General features: G+C 37.2%; 1 protein-coding gene across 1 annotated transcript; it reads right to left on the bottom strand.

Moving 5' to 3' along the window:
- Nucleotides 1–10,851: 10,851 nt before the first annotated feature.
- LOC107492997 (uncharacterized) lies at nt 10,852–11,265 on the bottom strand. The gene has a single exon (XM_016114076.1). It carries the CDS (start codon nt 11,263–11,265, stop codon nt 10,852–10,854), a length of 414 nt encoding a protein of 137 aa, XP_015969562.1.
- Between the last annotated feature and the right edge of the window lie 12,305 nt (nt 11,266–23,570).

Below are 23,570 nucleotides of genomic sequence, written 5' to 3'. Positions count from 1 at the left end.
ATTTTTAAAAAAATTAATAATTATGTTATTTTTTTAAATACCCTTTAATAATTTTACCAAAATTTTTGTTAACAATTTGTTTATATTTTACTATTAATTTTTCGATATCTATATATTATTTTAACATTAAATAAAAAATTTTAGTAAGATTAATTTTCAATATCAATATATATTAATTGTTATATATATTAACATCGGTAAGATTTTTTATTTGATGTAAAAATATTTCGTTAAAAATACAATTTAATTAATAAAAGAATAATTTATTAAAGGATATTTTGGTAAGCAAAATTTAATGATAAAAAATAAAATTTTTGTTAATAGATATTTTTTCAAAAAATAATTTATTTTTTTTCATAAAAAATGGATAAAGTTAACATTATTAACACAAAAAATTTAAAATGGATTAAAGATGAGGTTTTTTAAAAGTTAGAAGGGAAGAAAATGTACATTTATAAAATAGAGGGGAGGAGAGTGACATTTTAGCATCTCGCAGGGGAGGGGAGTGGCATTTTCTCTAATATTTATTATCTGTCAATGTATATCTTTGTCTGAGTTATGATCTCTGTTTTAGTGACAGTTGAATGTGGCATGTAGAGCTTGTAGTGGCTGTACTTATGAGCATGGTTGAACTGAATTCCATGTGTGATTTTCTTTCTCTTGTTCATCTTCTATTCTTCCCCCTTGCTGTGATGAACAGAGTAATAGAAGTTATCATTATTTTTATAGGAGTTACGCATAAATTGAGCTTCCACAGCTAATTTAAATAGTTAACTAACTATATTGTGGTCGATTTTAATTGTTTTGCACAAAAGTTTGTACATGTATAATGGCACAAGTCATACACTCATAACTAAACAGAGGAATGCAAAAATGATCAATGGATCATCAGATTAGAATTTTATTCAAGGAGAACAAGTGTGAAATTATCACAATATTCTTGGTGTTTAACTTTTATTTAATCTCAGTTTCATATTAACCTCTTATTAAATGAAGTAGATGTCAAAAGGTAATGTGATAGTAAAGCAGGGAATACTATATAGGATATTTTAGAGTAAAAGACAAATAGATTTTTGACCTTTTTATAAGTCGACATTTTCGTCCCTCAAGATTTTTAAATTTTTCATTTTATAAAATGCGTAACAATTATACCCCTCATGTCAAGTTGGGGCTCAAAACGGCAACGGAGAATGCTGACTTGGAGGGGTGGAGATTGAGCTATCTGTTTTGGCTGCTGATGTGGACGGGGAATAAATTGTTAATGGACAAATTGGTCCTTATGCCCCCAAAACGGCGTCGTTGCCACCACTGAGCCCTATTCGAACCCATGGCCGTTGATGGTGCGATCGTCCATGACGAGTGAAGGGGGTTTTTCATGCACAAGACCTGGAGCAGAATTTTCATGCGCCATGCCAAGAGGATGTGATTGAGATGGGATTGCACCAAAGTGCTTCTAAGGCGTATATGCCATTCTTTACAAGTCTAGAACAGCAACTAACTCTAATAGAATGTTTCTCGGTTGTCCATTCTTTAAGGTAAGATACTATTTTGTCAATAGTTGGATGAGACTGCAATGTGTCTAATTGGGTGATTCTCCGAAAATTTACTCCAGGTTGAAGAACGGTACTAATTAGCTTTATTGGCCTGTTAGACCTGCCTGAACCTATTAAAACATAATTAAATATATAAATAATTTTTTATTATTAACAAAATTATGAGATATTTTAAATATTTTAAAAGATTAAAAATTCTTACAAATATTAACAGGTCAGACATAGTATTTTATAAAGAGCCTATAACAGGCTGCAGGCCAGCCTCAGGCCAAGTAACTATATGACAGGCCAGACCTGTTAAGAACAAAGCCTGACCTGGCCTGTTTCCACCCCTACTTACACCCTTCGAAGCAGATATATATTTTGTCAAAGACAGGGAGGGATTGAGGGATAGGTTTCACATCAACTCTTGCTGTCGACTCGGGATTACTTTTAATTATCTCCATGCCATAGTCTCTGAGCTTGCCATACTGTTCTTTTTCGTTTTCTATTATCCTCTCTTTGGCCTCTTTCATTGCCCTGTAAACCATCTTCGAATGCACCACCAAATGAAACTCTTCTCTAAGGAAGTCGATTGTCTCATTAGTTGTCATATGAGGTTGACTTGTCATTCTCTTCTCCACTTTCTTAGTGATCCAGTGTTGATCAGCAGCATTACTACCCAAATTTCTAACACATGTATGCTCTGGCTTATAAGTCTTTATCTGGAAGCATAACAGTGTCTTGTTGTAGGATAGATGTGCCAGTCATGGACAGTCTTTATCACTGCAGCCAACCCTAACCCTTTCCTCATCATTTTTTATTCAGACAAGTTCCTTTCCTTCAAAAATGAACATATCTCTTAACCCTTCTTTGAACCCATCAATGGTTGCAAACTTGGTTTCAATCTCAAATCTACCCTCTCCAAACCCATACTCATCATTAAAAACTGAAAATTCATGCTTGTCTCCCTCATCCTCTGAAGACACTGGTGTGTGAAGATCCTCTGATTCATACTCATAAACGGGGTCATCATCATCTGAATCCTCCTCATTAACATAGAGGCTGATTGGAGGCCTATCATTGGGCTGCACAGTAGGCACAGCTTCTTGATGAGCGGATAATTTATACGCTTTTTGGCATTGTTTTTAGTATGTTTTTAGTAGGATCTAGTTACTTTTAGGGATGTTTTCATTAGTTTTTATGCTAAATTCACATTTCTGGACTTTACTATGAGTTTGTGTGTTTTTCTGTAATTTCAGGTAAATTCTGGCTGAAATTGATGGACCTGAGCAAAACTCTGAAAAAAGGCTGACAAAGGACTGCTGATGCTGTTGGATTCTGACCTCCCTGCACTCGAAATGGATTTTCTCGAGCTACAAAACTCCAAATGATACGCTCTTAATGGTGTTGGAAAGTAGACATTCAGAGATTTCCAGCAATATATAATAGTTCATACTTTGTTCGAGATTAGATGACGCAAACTGGCGTTCAATGCCAGTTCTATGCTGCATTCTAGAGTCAAACGCCAAAAACACGTCACGAACCAGAGTTGAACGCCAAAAACACGTTACAACGTGGCGTTCAACTCCAAAAGAAGCCTCTGCACGTGTAAAGTTCAAGCTCAGCCCAAGCACACACCAAAGTGGGCCCCGGAAGTGGATTTCTGCATCAATTACTTACTTCTGTAAACCCTAGTAGCTAGTCTAGTATATATAGGACATTTTACTATTGTATTCTCATCCTGGATTGTATTTTTGAACCTGTGATCACGTTTTGGGGGCTGGCCTCTCGGTCATGCCTGAACCTTGTTCTTATGTATTTTCAACGGTAGAATTTCTACACTCTATAGATTAAGGTGTGGAGCTCTGCTGTACCTCGAGTTTCAATGCAAATACTACTATTTTCTATTCAATTCAACTTATTCTTATTCTAAGATATTCGTTGCACTTCAACATGATGAATGTGATGATCCATGACACTCATTATCATTCTCACCTATGAATGCGTGACTGACAACCACTTCCGTCTACCTTAGACCGGGTGCATATCTCTTGGATTCTTGACCCACGACGCATGGTTGCCTCGCCGGATAACCGAGCCTCCCATTCCGTGGAATCAAAGTCTTCGTGGTATAAGCTAGAATTGATGGCGGCATTCATGAGAATCCGAAAAGTCTAAACCTTGTCTGTGGTATTCCGAGTAGGATTCAAGGATCGAATGACTGTGATGAGCTTCAAACTCGCGATTACTGGGCGTAGTGACAGACGCAAAAGGATAGAAGATCCTATTCCGGTATGATCGAGCACCGACAGATGATTAGCCGTGCTGTGACAGAGCATTTTGGACCATTTTCACTGAGAGGACGGGATGTAGCCATTGACAACGGTGATACCCAACATAAAGCTTGCCATGGAAAGGAGTAAGAAGGATTGAAGGAAGGCAGTAGGAAAGCAGAGATCCAACAGGGACAAAGTATCTCCATACACTTATCTGAAATTCCTACCAATAATTTACATAAGTATCTCTATCTTTATTTTATGCTTTATTAATTATCTAATCTCCCTTAACCATGTGATTTTGCCTGACTGAGATTTACAAGATGACGATAGCTTGCTTCATACCAACAATCTCCGCGGGATCGACCCTTACTCACGTAAGGTATTACATGGATGACCCAGTGCACTTGCTGGTCAGCTACATGGAGTTGTGACAGATTATGAATTAAGATTAGAGCACCAAGTTTTTGGAGCCATTGCCAGGGACCACAACTTCGCGTACCAAGTTTTTGGCGCCATTGTCGGGGATTGTTCGAGTTTGGACAACTGACGGTTCATCTTGTTGCTCAGATTAGGTAATTTACTCTTTGTTTTATTTTCAAAAAAAAAATTTCAAAAATTATTCCTTTTGTTTTCGAAAATTATTTTAAAATTTTAAGAATGAATTTTAAAGTTTCAAAATGGTATGCTAAAACTTGGCTGGCCATCAAGCTTTAGACTAACCTGGTATGATTCCTGGAATCTTGATTGAGGACTTTGAATTCATTACTTCCTTTTTCCTATATGTTTTCAAAAAAATATACAAAAATCCAAAAAAATTAATAAAATCATAAAAATAAAAAATATTTTGTGTTTCTTGTTTGAGTCTTGAGTCAATTTTGTTTGGTGTCAATTGCATTTTTCTAAAAAATTTTTATGTATTTTTCGAAAATTCATGCATTCATAGTGTTCTTCATGATCTTCGAGTTGTTCTTGGTAAGTCTTCTTGTTTGATCTTGATGTTTTCTTGTTTTGTATCTTTTGTTGTTTTTCATGTGCATTTTTGCATTCATGGTGTCTAAGCATTAAAGATTTCTAAACTTGGTGTCTTGCATGTTTTCTTTGCATCAAAAATTTTTTAAAAATATGTTCTTGATGTTCATCATAAACTTCAAAGTGTTCTTGGTATTCATCTTGACATTCATAGTGTTCTTACATGTATCATGTGTTTTGATTCATAATTTTCATGTTGTGAGTCATTTTCATGTTTTTCTCTCTCCTCATTAAAAATTCAAAAAAAAATCAAAAAATATCTTTTCCTTATTTCTCTCAAATTTTCGAAAATTTGAGTTGACTCAGTCAAATTTTTTTTAAATTAGTTGTTTTTTGTAATAATCATCATTAGAATAATCATCATTAGAAATAGTTTCAGAGACAGTCGGAGGAGGTTTATACAGTCCGTCCTCCCCACTATCATTCCCATCATCTTCTGTAGATGGTGATGATTGAAACTCCCTCATGATGCTATCAACATCAATGTGATCATCAAATTCTTCCGCCTCCGTTTCTTCAGCAATATCTTCTTCCACTATCTGCGGCTCATCCACGGGGTGGTCGAAGAAAATGTAAAACTCATCAGTTTGAATTTCTCAGCTTGTTCTCTCACATCTCATTGATTCCTGCATCCCCTCTCAAAATGTGCAGTCTAGACTTAATGTCACTGCTTGTTGGGTCATACCAATAAACTGCCTTGTATGATGCATAGGCCAAACCCGTGAACAATGTCAACCGGTTCGGCTGCCAGTTCGCGGTTTTACTCGATTTTTTGCGAAAAATATATTTTCTGACTCATAAAAATCTCTTGAGTTCAAAAATCATATTTATATTTTTTAATTCTCATTCTAAATTTTTGGAACCTAATTTGGGCAATATTAATTATTTAATTAAACGGTTATTTAGATGCGCTTTTTATATTTATTTTTGTTAGATAGTCTCTCTTTATTAGTAACTAACGGTGATTGATGGTAGAACGATAATTCTACGTGTTTGATATAGACAAATTAATTCCTAGATTGAAGTACAAAATAGTTTTCAAAAAATAAAAAAAAATCTCAAATAGTCTATAAAAGATTTTAAAAATTCTAGAATATTCCTCATGAATTATTTATATATAATTATTTTTAAATTAGTAAATTTTAATTTCTAAAATTTTCAGTCTATTTATCTTAAATTTATTTATTTATATACAAATTTTTTTATGTATTTTTAAAATAAATTATAAATTAATTTTGAAAAGCATTAATTAAAAAAAGAATAATTTAAAATAAATGAACTCATTTATTTTTTACCAAGTAAAATATTAATTTAATTTAATTTACAGATATCATATTTATGATCATTGTTTAATAAATAATGATAAAGAAGATAATGAGTTAGTGTTGTTTCAAGAGATAGAAAAACTCTCATTAACATTAAATTTTTTACATTAACAATTGAGAATATTTGTGCAAATGCTTATGAATGCAGCAGTTTAAAACTTGCATGCAATGCGAAAATCAAGTCATTTATAAAGTCAAATTTATAAGTTTTGGTCAACTATAAAGTCAACGTGAATGATTTATAAAATCCTAATGTAAAACTCTGAATACTTTGCAACACTTAAAGAATAAATATCTTGGTAAATCCAAGTATTCCGTTTACGTCTCAGAAAGTTTTGGAATTCACTAATTATAATTATACTATTATAGTGTTGCACAAATTAGAGTTACAATGTTTGTACTACTATAGTTAACAATTATGCCAAAAAATAGATTTTTTTAATTAAAAATATTTTTCTAAATTTATTTAGTGTCAATATCTAAAAAATTTAGGTATATAATAATGGTCTTCATAATATAATGACATCTTAAATTAGTTGTTATTATTATGGTTTCTATATTACTTCCATGTAGGTATTGTTAGTTAATAATTAAATAATGTTATTTCTTACGACATTTTAGTGTTAATAAATAAAATTATCTTTTAATATATATTTTATTATTTTTTATATCCTTTATTTATTATATATTTTTTAATAATATTTTATTATTCTAATTAATAAATATATGATAAGATGTTAGTTAGTTTTTGAAAAAGATTAAAAACATTTGAAGAGATTATTTTTGTTGCGATGGGTAACCGGAGATTTAATGGGCTGGACTTGTTAGGTTAGCCCAATCGTCTGAGGAAGGAAGCCTCCGAGTGAATCTATGTCTTCTGGCCTCCGTCCGACTTGTAAGTGAGAAAGAATGGGGGGTGGTACCTGTAAAGACACTTCGATGCCTAAGTTAGCAAGGGAGTAAGCAGGTTTAGAGAGTATTGGGACTTAGTAATACCTGAGGGATGTCAGTGTATTTATAGTGGTGAGCCAATAACCACCGTTGGAGTAGTTCTACCTTTAAAGGGGAATAACCGTCCCTTTATCTTAGGAAAGTTGGGATATGCCTCCTGGAAGTGGGTTGAGAGATTTTAGGGGTAGTTACTTACTTGAATGAGTGTTATCTGCCAGCTAATCCTTGTCCTCGACTTCTTTAGAGCAAGTCGTGGTAACAACCGACCTCTCGAGGGAAGGTCGGTGCAAAGTGAGGGTCAATTCCTTTGGATTGGGCCTCTTATTTGTTCCTGGGCCTTAGCGTTAGGTTAGGGTATGAACAGTGCCCCTACTCGAGCCCAATCTCTTTTTAAGAGGTGGGGTCGAGTACCTCAACTCGGGTTTGTAACCGGTGAGGAACCGACGTGTTTTTTTTTTTTAATTTTTCAACAGTCGTGTCTAATCAGAACGTCGCGTCCTTTAGGAATTTGCGTATTCACACGCGGGGATCAGTTACATTGGTAACGGTGCACCCCTTTAATGACGGCCTCCATTTTTACCATTATACCCCTAACGTATTTATAAATACTTTCCCTCTCTTTCTTTATTTCGTTTCTGAAAACCTTTCGCATCTGCCTTCCTTATTCGAAGAGAAGAACTCTGTTCGCGAGGATTCCTCTGAGCCTTTTCCTCTCTTGGAATCGCTACTACCCCATTCCTTTTTCAAGCAAAGGTTAGTTCTTTTCTCTGCTCTCTTTTTTACAGAATGCTTTTATTTGCATGTTTTCATTTTGAGAGGAGTGTTAACTGTAGGCTTAGTGACTTGGAGGATTTGGCCCCAGGCCCCTTTAGAGACCTTGTTTTGACCATTTTTCCTTTTTTCCTTTATAGGTTTCATTATCCTTTTTACTTAGGAAAAGATGTCGTCCGTAGAGTCCCTTTCTCGGTGGGTGGATGTTACGGTTCTTGGGGAAGAACCTTTTGTAGATACCGACTATATCACCGATCTTCACACTCATCATAGGATTTGTGCTTCTGATGAGGATGGGCCAAAATACGAACTGGTTGCCCCGGGTCTAGAAGACCGGGTTTGTTTTGGAAGGGCTTCTGACGACGACCCTCATTTCTTTTTTATGTATGAGAGTCTCTTCACTCGACTGGGGTTTTTTCTACCTTTTTCCTCCTTTGAGATTTCTGTCCTGCACCACTGCCGCGTCGCCCCTACTCAACTTCATCCCAACTCTTGGGGCTTCTTGAAGGTCTACCAACTTATTAGCCAGTCTTTGGATTTTTCGATCTCTTTGAGGATTTTCTTTTATCTTTTTTATATGACCAAGCCCTTTAGTGGGAAGAATAATAAACAGCAGTGGCTGTCTTTCCAAGCTATCCAAGGTCGGAGAGTCTTCAACCTTTTTGACGAATCTTTCCATGATTTCAAAAATTTCTTTTTTAAAGTTCAAGCTGTAGAGGGTCACCACCACTTTTTCCTGGATGAGAATTCTGTCCCCCGCTTTCCCTTATACTGGCTGGAGGCTTTTCCGGTGGAAAAGTATGGTTTGGATGACCTGGACGAGGTCGAGGAGGTTACCGTGGGGTTCCTCCGAGAAGTTTGGGGGAGGGCCCCTTATTTGGATACAAAGAAATTTCTCCAAGGGTCTCCGAGTTTTGTTTGGGCCCAGATAGGTAGATATAATTGTTTTTTTTATTATTCCGACTTGTTGTAACTTCTTCCGACTTGTGCTTAATTTATTTATTGTCTTCTTCATTTTCAAAAATGGTGAAGAAAGCTTCTGTCTCCTCTTACCAGAAAGTCCAGGATGCCAAGAAAAGATCTCGGGCACGGGTGGACGCTGCAAGGGCCATTGACGATCTTCCCCCCTCCTCCTCCTCCTCATAATTTGAGAACTTCCTCCTGTCCCATTATGGTATCATCTTCCTCTACTTCTTCTCTTCCTTCTCTTCCTCCTCCGCCCCAACCTTTCCCTGAACCCGAGAAGAAGAAACGGAAGACTTCTGACTCTTCTTTCGGAGCTGCTTTTGATGGTCCTCAGTTTGTCCGAACCCATCTTTTTCCTCATTCAACTATTAGTATGGATGATGCTATGGTTCGGAACCATCTAAATCTTATAGTTCAGGGAAGCGTTCGGGTGGCTGGGGTTTGTACTAAGCTCCTGGATATTTTTGAACATACTCCCCTCAATTCTTTGGGTTCCACCCCAAGAGTTGAGGAACTTGAGGGGAGGATTTCTTTATATCAGGAGGAGGAGAAAAGGTTGAAGGAGGAGGTTGCCAAATCAAAGGAGGAGAAAGATAAGATTCGGGAGAGGGAGAAGAAGCTTATGGGCCAGTGTGCCATGGCGGAGGGCCTTAAGGAGAAGGCAGAGCAGAATTACATTAGTCTTTTTACGGAGAATTTGGACCTGAAAAAGGAACTCTCTGGGTGTCGAGACGCCTATCAGGATTTTGGAGGATTCAATTGCTGAGGGGGCAGAGGAGGCCTGGAGGATCTTTAGGAGCAAGTCGGAGTTATTGCTCCCGACTTGGACCTCTCTCCTTTGGATCCCGACAAGATCATGGTGTATGGTGCAATTGTCTCCCCTCCCCGACCTAAGACGGACTCCGAGTTGAAGACTCGGGGGGCAAAAGATAATTGAGTCTCCTCCTCGGGGTGATGCTCCGAGCTCTTCGGGGGTTCCTTCTGAGGTTCCTGACCAGCCTGCTCCGACTTCTTCTGATGCCGCTCTGACTCCTGGTGGTGACCTTCCTTCTTCCAATTAAACTATGCTGGCTATATGGGGGCCCATCCTGTGGGTCCCCCCTTTTTTAAACAATTTTTTCTTTATGTTTTTATTTGTGGTGGTAACTTGCTGACAATTTTGTGGCCTTTTTAGCCATAAACAAAATTTAAAAATACCCTTTTTTGGATAAGGGTTTTAGGTTATTTTTCCTTTTGGCCTGTATGCTTTCTGCTTAGGTTCTTTTGGAAACCTTTTTCGATCTTTTTGTTTTTTCAAAAACCTTTTGTCATTTTAAAAAGGCTTTTACCAGGGCTGACCGTCCTTTGTTCAGCTTGAACTTTTTCCAAAGTTTTGGGACAGTTTCTGCTTATGGTTTTTTATTTATCTCTTTTTGAGTTGTTCCTTATACTCAATTTTGGATTTTCATTGAGTTGTTCCTTATACTCAATTTTTGCGATGCATTTCATTTGTCCTCGGTTTCCCGACTTGTAGGTCGACCAATTTCCGAGTTCTTTTATGATCTGCTTATATAACCTCTTTACACCGACTTGTACCTCATTGTTTTATCCTGACGACCATCTAGGTCGGTTCATGGGATTTTCACGTTTTGTCGAGCTTAAGTCGGTGCGTTTCGTAGAAAGAATTAAAAGGTGAAAAGGAATTTATAAGAGATATTGTAAAAGATCTTTATTTATTTGCAAAGGTACTTTATTGCTACTAAGGGTTTTTGATGATTTAGTAGCCCCTTAGCCTCTACTTTGATGCCTCATTACCCTCCAGGAAAAACCCTTTCTTTTGGTAGAAAACCATGAAGTTGGAAAAAGAGTACATTAGGGAGTAGAGTACGCTTTTAACTGTAGTGCCTTTTCATATTACAAGCATGTCATAACCTAGGTAGCTCGGTGCCGTTTAAGTCGGTCACCTTATAATAACCTTTTTCTAAGACCTTACTAATTTTGTATGGTCCCTTTCAATTAGCAGTGACTTCCCTTCCCCATGTTTTTGTTGTATCTGGTGGTCATTCTTTGTTTCAACGTCGCTTCTCTTATCTGGGCTTGCTCTCGGATCTCAAGGAGTAGTTCAAGTTCCTCTTTGTGCCCTTGTATATTTCCGACCTTATCATAGAAGATTATCCTTGGACTTTGCTCGCTGACTTCTACTGGTATCATGGCTTCCACGCCATAGGCAAGTCGGAAGGGTGTTTCCCCTGTGGCAGACTGTGGTGTCGTCCGATAAGTCCATAATACTTGGGGGAGCTCTTTAGCCCAAGCTCCCTTTGCATCTTGCAACCTTCTCTTCAATCCTGCCAGTATAACTTTGTTGGCTGCCTCGACTTGTCCATTTTCTTGTGGATGTTCCACCGAGGTAAACTGGTGTTTGATCTTCATACTGGCTACCAGACTTCTGAAGGTTAAGTCGGTGAACTGAGTGCCATTGTCCGTGGTGATGGAATGAGGTACCCCATACCTTGTGATAAGTTTTTGTAGAGAAACTTCTGACTTCTCTGGGCGGTGATGGTGGCCAATGGTTCCGCTTCTATCCATTTTGTGAAGTAGTCTACTCCCACAATTAAGTATTTTACTTGTCCTAGGGCTTGGGGAAAGGGTCCTAACAGGTCCAATCCCCATTTAGCAAAAGGCCATGGAGAAGTTATACTTATGAGCTCCTCAGGGGGAGCAACATGGAAGTTTGCATGCATTTGGCATGGTTGAAACCTCTTCACGAACTCGGTGGCATCTTTCTGCAGAGTCGGCCAGTAGAACCCGGCTCGGATGACTTTCCTAGTCAGGGATCTTGCCCCGAGATGATTTCCGCAGATACCATTGTGGATCTCTTCCAAGACTTCAGTCGTCCTTGAGGTCGGGACGCACTTCAATAATGGTGTTGATACCCCTCTTTTGTAAAGGATAGTTTTGTGCTTCCTTCCGGGTCTTCTTTGCTTCTTTTTCCTCTTTGGGTAGGATGTCGAATTTTAGATATTCAATCAAGGGGTTCATCCACCCGACGTCTAATCTAGAAACTTTGAGGACGTCTTGCTCGGTCTCTGTTTTCGCTACAGAGGGCTCTTGGAGGGTTTCTTGGATCAGGCTTCTATTATTTCTCCCTAGCTTGGTACTTGCTAGCTTGGAGAGGGCGTCTGCTTTGGTGTTGAGATCCCGAGTTATATGCTTGATCTCGATTTCTGTAAAATGCCTAAGATGCTCCAAGGTTTTCTCCAAGTACCTTCTCATGTTGGGGTCTTTAGCCTGGTACTCTCCACTTATCTGAGAGGTCACCACCTGAGAGTCACTGTATACTACTACTTTTGTTGCACCGACTTCTTCTGCCAACTTTAGCCCTGCAATCAAAGCTTCATATTCTGCTTGGTTGTTGGAAGCTGGGAATTCAAACTTGAGGGAGACTTCTATTTGGGTTCCCCCTTTGTTGACCAGTATTATGCCTGCCCCACTTTCTATTTTGTTAGAGGATCCATTCACGTATAACTCCCACGTGGTGGATTCTTCCTCTTGGTCTCCTGCATATTCGGCCATAAAGTCGGTGAGGCACTGGGCTTTTATTGCTGTCCGAGTTTCATATTTTAAGTCAAACTCAGATAACTCTATTGCCCATTGAACCATTCTATCTGCAATATCCGTCTTCTGGAGGATTTGCTTCATGGGTTGGTTCGTTCTGACTCTTATTGTGTGAGCTTGGAAGTAAGGCCGTAACCTTCAACAAGCTACGATTAAGGCGTACGCAAACTTCTCGAGTTTTTGATACCTTATTTCAGGGCCCTGTAGAACTTTGCTGGTGAAGTATATAGGATGCTGCCCGACCTCGTCTTCCCATATCAGGGTTGATGCTACAGACAAATATATGACAAGTTTTTCCCCAATTAGAGGTCGGGTCAGGATTGGAGGTTGGCTTAAAAACTTTTTGAACTCCTGTAATGCTTCTTTGCACTCTGGAGTCCATTCGAACTGGCATCCTTTTCTTAGTAGAAAGAACAATGGAATGGATCTTAATGCTGACCCTGCCAGGAACCTGGAGAGGGCTGCAAGTCGGCCGTTCATTTGTTGAACCTCTCTTAAGCAAGTTGGGCTTTTCATTTCTAGGATGGCTTTGCACTTGTCGGGATTTGCTTCAATTCCCCTTTGCGTCAGCATAAACCCCATAAATTTTCCAACCTCCACTACGAATGTGCATTTTGCGGGATTCAGCCTCATCCCATGTAACCTTATGGTGTTGAAGACTTGCGAGAGGTCTGTCAAGAGGTCGGTATCCTACTTGGTTTTCACTAGCATTTCGTCCACATAGACTTCCATTAAGTTCCCAAGGTGGGGAGCGAATGCCTTATTCATCAGCTTTTGGTATGTGGCCCCAGCATTTTTTAACCCAAAAGGCATGACCACATAGCAGTAGTTTGCTCTAGGCATGATGAATGGTGTTTTTTCTTGATCTGACTTATGCATCGGGATTTGGTTGTATCCCGAGTAGGTATCCATAAACGACAAGTATTGATACCCTGAGCTGGAGTCTACTAGAGTATCAATTCTTGGAAGAGGATATGGGTCTTTAGGACATACCTTATTAAGGTCGGTGTAGTCAACACACATCCTCCACTTGCCGTTTTGTTTTTTGACTAGTACTACGTTTGCTAGCCATGTTGGATACTTGACCTCCCTGATGAAGCCGGCCTCTAAGAGCGCTTTTACCTGCTCCTTTACCACTTGAGCCCTTTCTGGACCGAGCTTACGCCGTCGCTGCTGTACAGGTCGCGATCCAGGATATACTGAGAGCCTGTGGGACATGAGCTCGGGGTCTATCCCTGGCATGTCAGAGGCTTTCCAGGCGAAGAGGTCGGAATTATCTCGTAAGAGCTTTATGAGCTTCTCTTTCAATTCTTTTTTCAAGTCGGCTCCTATGTTGGTATTTTTTCCTCTCTCTTTTCCGACCTGTACCTCCTCAGTTTTGCCTCCCGGTTGCGGTCACAGCTCTTGATGATTGGATTTTTGATGGTATAGAATTTCACAAATGAATTCTCGTTGCAAGTATAGTTCCTAAACCAATCAATAATCCTTTCATACAAAAAGTTGTTTGTCACTAAAACAAACCCCTAAATTTATAAATCGAAGTATTGGAACCTCGGGTCGTTCTCCCTAGGAATTACAATAAAGTGTCTTGTTATTGGTTGTGAGTTATTTTGGGGTTTTTGAGATTTTAGACAAGAAATATAAATGGCAAAGAAAATAAACTAACAACTAACAAAGCTCTTGGCAAGATATGAGAACTAGAAGTCCTATCCTAGTTATCCTCCTCAATTGTGATAACAAATTGTCCATTACTCCCACTTAGTTAACCTCTAACCATGGAGGAAAGTCAAGTGGATGAATCAATTTGATTCCTCAAGTCCTAATCAACTCCTAAAGGAAAGACTAGCTTTAGAGGCATTCAAATCAATTAGCAACTTCTAATTAGCAATCAACAAAGGAATTAGATAACTCAAGAGTCACTAATTACTCTACCTAGACCAAGAGGAACAAAATCTATACTAAAATCCAACCAAGCATTTCATTAAACACTTGGAAGGCACAAAAGAAAATCAAAGCAAATTGACAACAAGCATAGAATCTAACAACATTTATTGCAATGAATTAACAACAACAATTAAAAGAAACATATTTATTATGAATTACCTTGATTGAATTGAAAGAGAGTAGAAGAAACAAAAGTAGATCTACAACAAAACACAAGAACAACATAAAGGAAATTACAACAAAAGAATAGAAGAAGGATGAATCTAACAACAAGGAATTGAAAGGTAGAAGTAGGAGAAAGCAAAGATTAAAACCTAGATGTAAGAACTAAACCTAATCCTAATCCTAATTCTAGAGAGAAGAGAGAGCTTCTCTCTCTAGAAACTACTTCTAAACTAATCCTAATGAGTGTGAATGAACTAATGGTAACTAACTTCCTCATCCCTCTTCGATCCTTGGCTTAAATAGCATTAGAAATGAGTTGGATTGGGCCCACAAGGCTTCTAAAATCGCTGGCCACGAGTTGCATTAAGTGGATCATGTGCCACCATCGGCGCGTCCGTGTACCGTGCTCGTGCGCACCCCTATGCGCGATGCAACTATGGCAAATCTTATATCATTTCGAAGCCCCGAATGTTAGCTTTCCAACCTAACTGGAATCGCATCATTTGGACCTCTGTAGTTCAAGTTATGGTCGATTAAGTGCGAAGAGGTCGGCTTGACAGCTTTTGCAATTCCTTTATTTCTTCATGAGTTCTCCATTTCTACATGCTTTTCCTTCATTCCCTTGGTCCAATCCTTGCCTCCTAAATCTGAAATCACTTAGCAAACATATCAAGGCATCTAATGGATTCAAGGAGAATTAGATTTAGCTATTTTAAGTCCTAAAAAGCATGTTTTCACTCTTAAGCACAATTAAAGGAGAAGTTATAAAACCATGCTATTTCAATGGATAAATGTGGGTAAAAGGTCATAAAATCCCTTAAATCAAGCACAAGATAAACCCTACAAATGGGGTTTATCAGCTCTTCTTTAACTTTTGCTCCGTCGAGCTCTATGGTGTGAACTTCCTTGCCCTTTCCTCTCAGGTTCAGGCTTTTATTGTAGCATTTTCTTGCCAATTTCTGGTCTCCCCACACTGTTGCTATCCCCGCATATGTTGGGAATTTCATGCAAAGGTAAGGGGTGGACACCATCGCTCCAAACCGATTTAGGGTAGTCCTACCGATCAAGGCATTATATGCTGACCCGACGTCGACGACTATAAAGTCTACGCTCAGAGTTTTGGATTTTTCTCCCTTTCCAAAAGTCGTGTGGAAGGGTATGAACCCTAGTAGTTTTATTGGCGTGTCGCCTAACCCGTACAGGGTATCAGGGTAGGCCCTTAACTCCTTTTCGTCCAACCCTAATTTGTCGAACACGGGTTTGAAAAGGATGTCGGCTGAACTCCCCTGGTCTACTAGCATTTTGTGGAGATGGGCATTTTTCCAGGATCATGGTTATCACCACTGGATCATCGTGTCCAGGGATTACCCCTTGCTCATCCTCTTTGATGAATGAAATAGTTGGGAGGTCGGGTGATTCGCTCCCGACCTGGTGAACTCGCTTCAGGTATCTCTTGCGAGATGACTTAGTGAGTCCCCCTCCTGCAAAACCCCCCTGACATCATATGTATGTGTCTTTCTGGGGTTTGTGGTGGTGGGTCTCTTCTGTCCCCGTCATCTCGCTTTCTTTTCCCATGATTGTCCGACCTTTCCATGAGATATCTGTTAAGTCGACCTTCCCTGGCCAGCTTTTCTATCACATTTTTAAGGTCGTAGCAATCATTTGTTGAGTGACCATACATCTTATAGTATTCACAGTAATCGCCGCGGCTCCCCCCTTTTTATTTTTTATCGGTCTGGGGGGCGGCAGTCTTTCCGTATTGCAGATTTCTCTGTATACGTCCACTATGGAAACTTTTAGAGGAGTATAAGAGTGATATCTCCTCGGCCTATCGGGACCGACCTCCTCTTTTTTCTTGGGCTCTCTTTCCTTCTCTTTTGATGAGTGAGGGTGCCCAGGTTGCCAACTTGGTTCTCGTAGTCTGGCATTCTATTCCATGTTGATGTACTTTTCGGCTCTTTCTTGTATATCGCTCAAGGAGGCGGGGTGCCTTTTTGATATGGACTGGGAGAAAGGACCTTCTCTAAGTCCATTTACTAGTCCCATGATAACTGCCTCTGTGGGCAGGTCTTGAATCTCCAGGCACGCTTTATTGAACCTTTTCATGTCTTCCCGTAAAAGTTCTCCGACCTCCTGCTCTACTCCCAAGAGGCTTGGTGCGTGCTTTACTTTATCCTTTTGGATGGAGAACCACATTAAGAACTTTCGCGAGAGGTCCTCGAAACTAGTGACCGACCTTGGAGGGAGGCTGTCGAACCACTTCATTGTTGCTTTTGACAAGGTGGTCGGGAAAGCTTTGCAACGAGTAGCATCAGATGCATCAGTCAGATACATCCGACTTTTGAAGTTGCTTAGATGATGCTTCGGGTCTGTGGTTCCATCATAGAGGTTCATATCAGGGCTTTTGAAGTTTCTCGGAACCTTTGCCCTCATTATGTCCTCACTGAACAGATCCTCTCCTCCCAAGGGCGAATCTTCACGGTCGCCACGGGAGCTCCGACTTCTAAGGGAGGATTCTAATTTCAAGAGTTTTTCCTCTAACTCTTTTTGTCGCTCTATCTCATCCCTTAGGTTCCTCTCCGCCTGTCGTTGTCGCTCTAATTCCTGTTCCAGCTGTTTCAAACGACCTTAGTGACCGTGGACCAATTTCATTAGCTCGGCTGCATGGGGCGGTCCTTCTTTTCCTGATTCACGTCCCTCCGAAGAATTTACCTTTGGATTTTTTAACCCAGAGGTGCTTTCTCTGTGCTGGTCGTTTGCTCCTTGGTGGAGGGTCATGTCCGCGTCATTATTTCTGGTGTCCAGATTTTCTTGTTCTGAATCGGACGCCGTATGACCATCTTCTGGTGAATTGTCCGCCCTTACTGGTTGATTTCTTGGGTCCCCGGCAACGGCGCCAATGTTACAATGGGTAACCAGAGATTTAATGGGCTGGACTTTTTAGGTTAGCCTAATCGTCTGAGGAAAGAAGCCTCCGAGTGGATCTATGTCTTCGGGCCTTCTTCCGACTTCTAAATGAGAAAGAATGGGGGGGTGGTACCTGCAAAGACACTCTGATGCCTAAGTTAGCAAGGGAGTAAGCAGGTCTAGAGAGTATTGGGACTTAGTAATACCTGATGGATGTCAGTGTATTTATAGTGGTGAGCCAATAACCACCGTTGGAGTAGTTCCACCTTTAAAGAGGAATAACCGTCCCTTTATCTTAGGGAAGTTGGGATATGCCTCCTGGAAGTGGGTTGAGAGATTTTAGGAATAGTTACTTACTTGAATGAGTGTTATCTGCCAGCTAATCCTTGTCTCCGACTTTTTTAGAGCAAGTCGTGGTAACAACCGACCTCTCGAGGGAAGGTCGGTGCAAAGTGAGGGTCAATTCCTTTGGAGTTGGGCCTCTTATTTGTTCCTGGGCCTTAGCGTTAGGCCATGGTATAAACAATTTTAAATTTTAAAATTTTTTTAAAGAATGTTTTAAGATTTTTTTAAAATTCTTCAAGAATTGATTTGTCCAGTTCGCACACATGGACACTTAACAGACACATGTGAGATAGTCATCGTTAGTGACTAATGTACAGAGACGGTATTCTCTAACAGAAATAAAATATTTTTGTATTTTAAGACATAAAGAACTAAAACATCCGATTTTAAAAACTCTAAGATGGATTATATTTCGAAAAAAACATTCAATCGAATTTAGAATCCTATAAAAAAAAATTTTTTTGTCATGATCTGAACCAACAAATTGGCCTAGACCTGAAAAAAAAAAACACAACTTCTCACCCAACCCAACCCCCGAGTCCGAGACAGAGCCTCCCCATAAACACGTCTAACAAATACAATACACATTTCATTTAGAAAATGTACATTTACACAATCAAAACTAGAGATGGGTATTTGCCTCCTTTCTTCTTTTTCTTCTTCTTTTTTAGTTTGTAACTTTGTATTATTATTATTTTGACTTATTATTTATTATGAGTTGTGACTAAATCTAAGAAAAATAATTACCCAATTCTTATATGAAATATGGCCAAACGTTAAAATTAAGAAAAAGTATGAGGAACCAATGAAATATTTATACAATGTGTATAATGGAGATTTATGGAGTATTAAAGATATAACCATTAGTGTTACCTTTTTCCATCAACTAAAGCTTTTGGTATGAGTGGTATCATAACATGATATTAGAACACTAAATTTAAAAGGTCAAGAGTTCGATCCTTGGTGAACTCCATCAAATTGTTGAACTGCCAACTTTCTTAAACCATATACTATATTTTGTCATAAATATATTTCATGTTGTCACTCATGCAAATTTATGTATTTAAATAATGTTTTAAAATAATTTGCAAATCATAATACTTGAAACTGGTTTTACATGAATAATTTAATCATTTCTATTCACATCTTTAATTATTCTTAAAATTGGCTTTCTTTTCATCGTGCGTGAGTGAAAAACTGAAAATTATCAAAATTTGGAGATCTAATACAGCATGCATATGCATGCATCACGTCTTTTAAATTTGATTGAAATGACGAGCCTTCTACCGTGACTGTTCTCTCATTTATTTTATATATATATTTGCTGTAGGAATGAACAATTAATTCTATGCAATGTAGACAGTGACATGCAGACATAAACACGTTAAAGCATCTAACAAACTAAAATATATGGTACTGACAAGTGACTACTAATTATTAGAAATTAATTTTTCAAAAAATATGTTTTGTTGTTCTAACTTTAAACAAGACAATTTGTAATCGAATTAGAGTTTATCTATTTTCTTTTTATTAGTTTTAAATTTTATGTGTTTTCTACATTTTGTAAGTATTATTTGACTATTTCCTTAAATAAGTGTTTCTTATGTAAAAAAAAAAATAATAATTTGTCACAAGTTTACGTGTTTTTTTTATTAAAAAAAAATAAATAATAACAAAAAAATAAAAAAACTGCTTAAGAAACTGAATACTACTCTCAATTTCTTTTTAGGAGAAAGAGTCCTCATTGCAATCTTCTTGTCATGATGTCTACCATTGTGTTTGCATCTCTCAATCTCAACCGGAGATCAACACGTCATTTCTAAAATATGATATCTCAGATTTTAATACCAAAAGATCAATAAAACTAGAGCAATCCTATAAATTATTGACAAAAGTAAATGCTTCCACATAGCCTGTCTCACATATAATATCTCTTTGCCCCGAGTCTAGGCTAAAAGAAAGCCTCTCCAAATGACAAACAACTCTTTTTGCAGAATACTATGACTCTCAGTTGTTTCCAGACAGCCTCGTTGCTACCTTCCCTTCTAATCCTGCAAAACCAACCCGAACACCATTGTTATAATAGTTAGCATCACAATTAATTTTAAAGGTACCCACCAAGAAAGAATCCAAGAGCCACTAATGGTGAAGGAAATAGCCCCTCGTTACAACTCAAAAATATTTCGAAACTCCTTTTTTAAGGACAAAGCCATACCAATCATCTTATCCGTAGTTCAAAACTCGTAATACAAGTTCAATTAATCAGGATATAAAAATATATAAATATTAAGTAATTAATATTTTTTTGAATTTATTTTATATTTAAGTTAACACTAATCAATTTTGTATTTATTTCTATTAGTAATAATACTATTTCTAACATTTCTCATAAAAAAAAATATTATTCCAAAACCGTAACACTGAATTACACAATGAGTAACAATAAATAAGCTTGTGAGCATGCAAAGATAGATTGTGCTTTCTTGTGTCTGTTGATCTGCCTGGACAAAGAAAAGAATGGTTCCTTTATAGTAAATCGTATGTGGGGTGAAGTGTTTTTACCAAGAAGGTTATTTTCCAATTCAAGCCATGATTAAATTGGATCTTATTATCTTATTATATATACCAGTCATTTTCCTACAGTTGTGTTCTTGTACAAAACATAGATCAACATCATCGTAACTTGTTGAAGGATATATAGCATAGCATATACTATATTTGTGGAATTTTCCTATAGGAGGAAACAATCAATGTGCATATGTACAAACTTGCCAAATTGTACCCTTTAACTTGCCACCAAAACTGCCACTGATCATGATCCAACATGCAAGAAAAAGGGTTGCATGCGCAGGTTTCAAATCATTTTTTTAATTAAAAAAAAAAACTGTTCATATATAATAAGTCACAATGATAGGCTAATTTTTTTTGTGATAGGGGTGATTTTAATGTGAAATACAAAAATATTTAATTATTTTAATATTTTACATTGTTATAGTAGTAATATAAAATATCATCAATATTTTGTAATAAAAATGTTTTTTAATTATAAAAAGATAAAACGATATTGATATTTTGTAATAATAATATTTTTTTATTATGAAAAGACAAAACGTCATTGTAAAGACCTACAACAATGTATAACATATAATTTATTTTTAAAAAATTCACTCCTAAATTCTAATAATCCAATATTGGAAAAAAAAAAAAGGTTCTACAATGATATGGTTTGATCAATATAGGTTTTATTTGGTGTTAATGTTGTTCATAACATATAAAGTATAGAGACAATTAATAAGAGAAATATCTGTCAAAATAAGAATGACTAATAACTCACATTTTTATTTAATGACATTTTTTTTATTGATTATGAGTATAATAAGAACTTGTGGTACAAAATATTTAAAAAAAAAATTGTTGTGAAAGCTCGGAAAATAATGATAAATTAACAGGGCATATGGCATGACCAAATAGTGAGAATATCTTTTGTATAGTTCAATGAAAAGGAGCAAAATGAATATATATATATATATATATATATATATAACAATTAATTAAGAAGTTGTGTTGAGTGAAAACTGAAAACCATCCAAGCATAAAGTGAGTGAAAAACTTCACATCGTTATCGATCAATATCAGTCTTAATCAATTTAGCCTCTCGACAATTACTCACTACTCACAAAGTCAACTGACTTCATTTTTTAAAAATTATTTTCCCCCGTTCTAGGAAAGTGTTTTTATCACAGTGAAAAACTCAAATACAATAATTTTTATGTGAATTTAATAGTCAATAATTGTTAAATAATAAGTTAGTGAAATTTATTAAATTATTTAATATTTTTTATTATTAATTTTATATAAAAATAATTGGAGATGAATTTTTATCTTTCAACATACATTTGGTAAAAAAAATATCATTCTCTTATTAAATTAAAAAATATAGATCTCTTTCCAACATAATCAATTTTTTTTATTAGTGTTCTCTAAGAGAGTATATAGTTGAACTGAATTCTTCTGTAGTTTTACACAATTAATTGAGTTTTTATGTAATAAAAAATAAAAAAAAATATAGATAGATAATAAGAATATTAAACAATGTGAATAATAGATATGTTACAAATTCAATTCAATAAGTATATAGATAATTATGTTCATTATTTTTAATTGGATGGTTATTCTTTTTTATTCGGTTTATTCATGCACAGTTAATAATGTGTGGATGTTCAATTATTTAGGTGTGTGGATGGTTATATTAATATTAGAGTTTAGGAGATAATTTGAAAGTGGAATATTTTTTTATTTTATTGGACCAATTTTAAAACTCATTGTTTACATTGTTTACAAAAATCATTATTCACCTAACGAAACCCAAAAAATAATTATGCGTAGCAACCTTAGTAAACTTTTTAACCCTACTACGTACCAAAAAGGATTCTATCAACTCCTGTCAATTTTTGTTAGACTGGATTCCAAAGTCCATTAAATAAAAAATATACACCTCAATTACTTAAATTTATCATAATTCAAAATTATATTTTACCACTTCCTCCTATTTTTTTAACTACCAATGTTCTTAGTACCACCATTGTGGCTCCACACGAAGATCACCATCACCGCTACACCGAATTTTTAATGAAAGTGTTTTTTATTGGGTCGTGTCTTTTTTTATGGCTGTGTTTTTTTAATAATTGTGTCTAATAGAAGTATCTTTGTGGATGTGTTTTCTTAATGTGTCTCCTTATACATGTGTCTTTTAGTGGAGGTGTCTTTTATCGGATTGAAAAGGTGAAAATCGATAGAGGAAGAGCGCTGCAGTGGATGACGACAATGTACATCGCAAGGGAGAGGGTGCCGCAGTGGTCCTGCGGAGGAGAAAATTGCGCATGCAAAGCGCGCGTTGTGACAACGAGGTTTGGTTGCGGAGGGCACCGGCACTGCCCAAAGGATCGTCGGGGTGGATGTCGCGGCGGCGGCGCAGACGCGAACCACCGCACGCATTATGAGCATCGCAACTAACGGCACGACGCAAACAGCGGTAGCTCCACGAGGAGGGGGTTGCACGTGGCGGTGAAGATGACGGTGGTGAAGGGAGAACGGCGTGACAACGAAGACGACAGTGGTAGAGGGGATGCGGCGCGACGATCATGGAAGCATAATGCGAACAGTGACTTCGTGGACAGCATGTTCGGCACGTCGTGCAGGGGACAGCAATGGTGGAGACAAAGGATGCAATACCGATTAATGCCGGAGTGAAGGAGGGAGGACGCAGGGGCAAGTGACTCGTTCGTACATTCACTTCTCGTGCAAGGACAGTAATGATAGAGGCAGAGGATGCAACGCTGACTGATGCCGAAATGAGAAAGGATGCAAGGACGAGTGACTCATTCGTACATTCACGTCGTTACTGGAGATGGGTGAGATGAAGGACCGTGTGATTCGGTCATACATTCACGCTGCAACTTTTCTTTAAGTAGTTACAAATTCTTATAATTCAAATTTTTTATTAATTTAGATCAATTCAATGCTAATTATAACTAAAATATAATAATTAATTATTATTGCCAATAAATTAGAAGATTGTATAACCTTATATATATTTTTTAATTTACTAAGATTTAAAGGGAGAAAAATTAGACGAGGAAGCAAAAGCTTTAATTAACCTTAATATATATACTTCTATTCTAGCTGTCGACGCCTTTATTTAATTATTTTGAATTAATAAGTATACGTTAAATTATCATTGTGTTCAACATATAATTTGA

Source organism: Arachis duranensis, chromosome 6 (genome assembly GCF_000817695.3).
Source record: "Arachis duranensis cultivar V14167 chromosome 6, aradu.V14167.gnm2.J7QH, whole genome shotgun sequence".
NCBI lineage: Eukaryota > Viridiplantae > Streptophyta > Magnoliopsida > Fabales > Fabaceae > Arachis > Arachis duranensis.
This window is presented reverse-complemented; position numbering and strand designations above follow the sequence as displayed.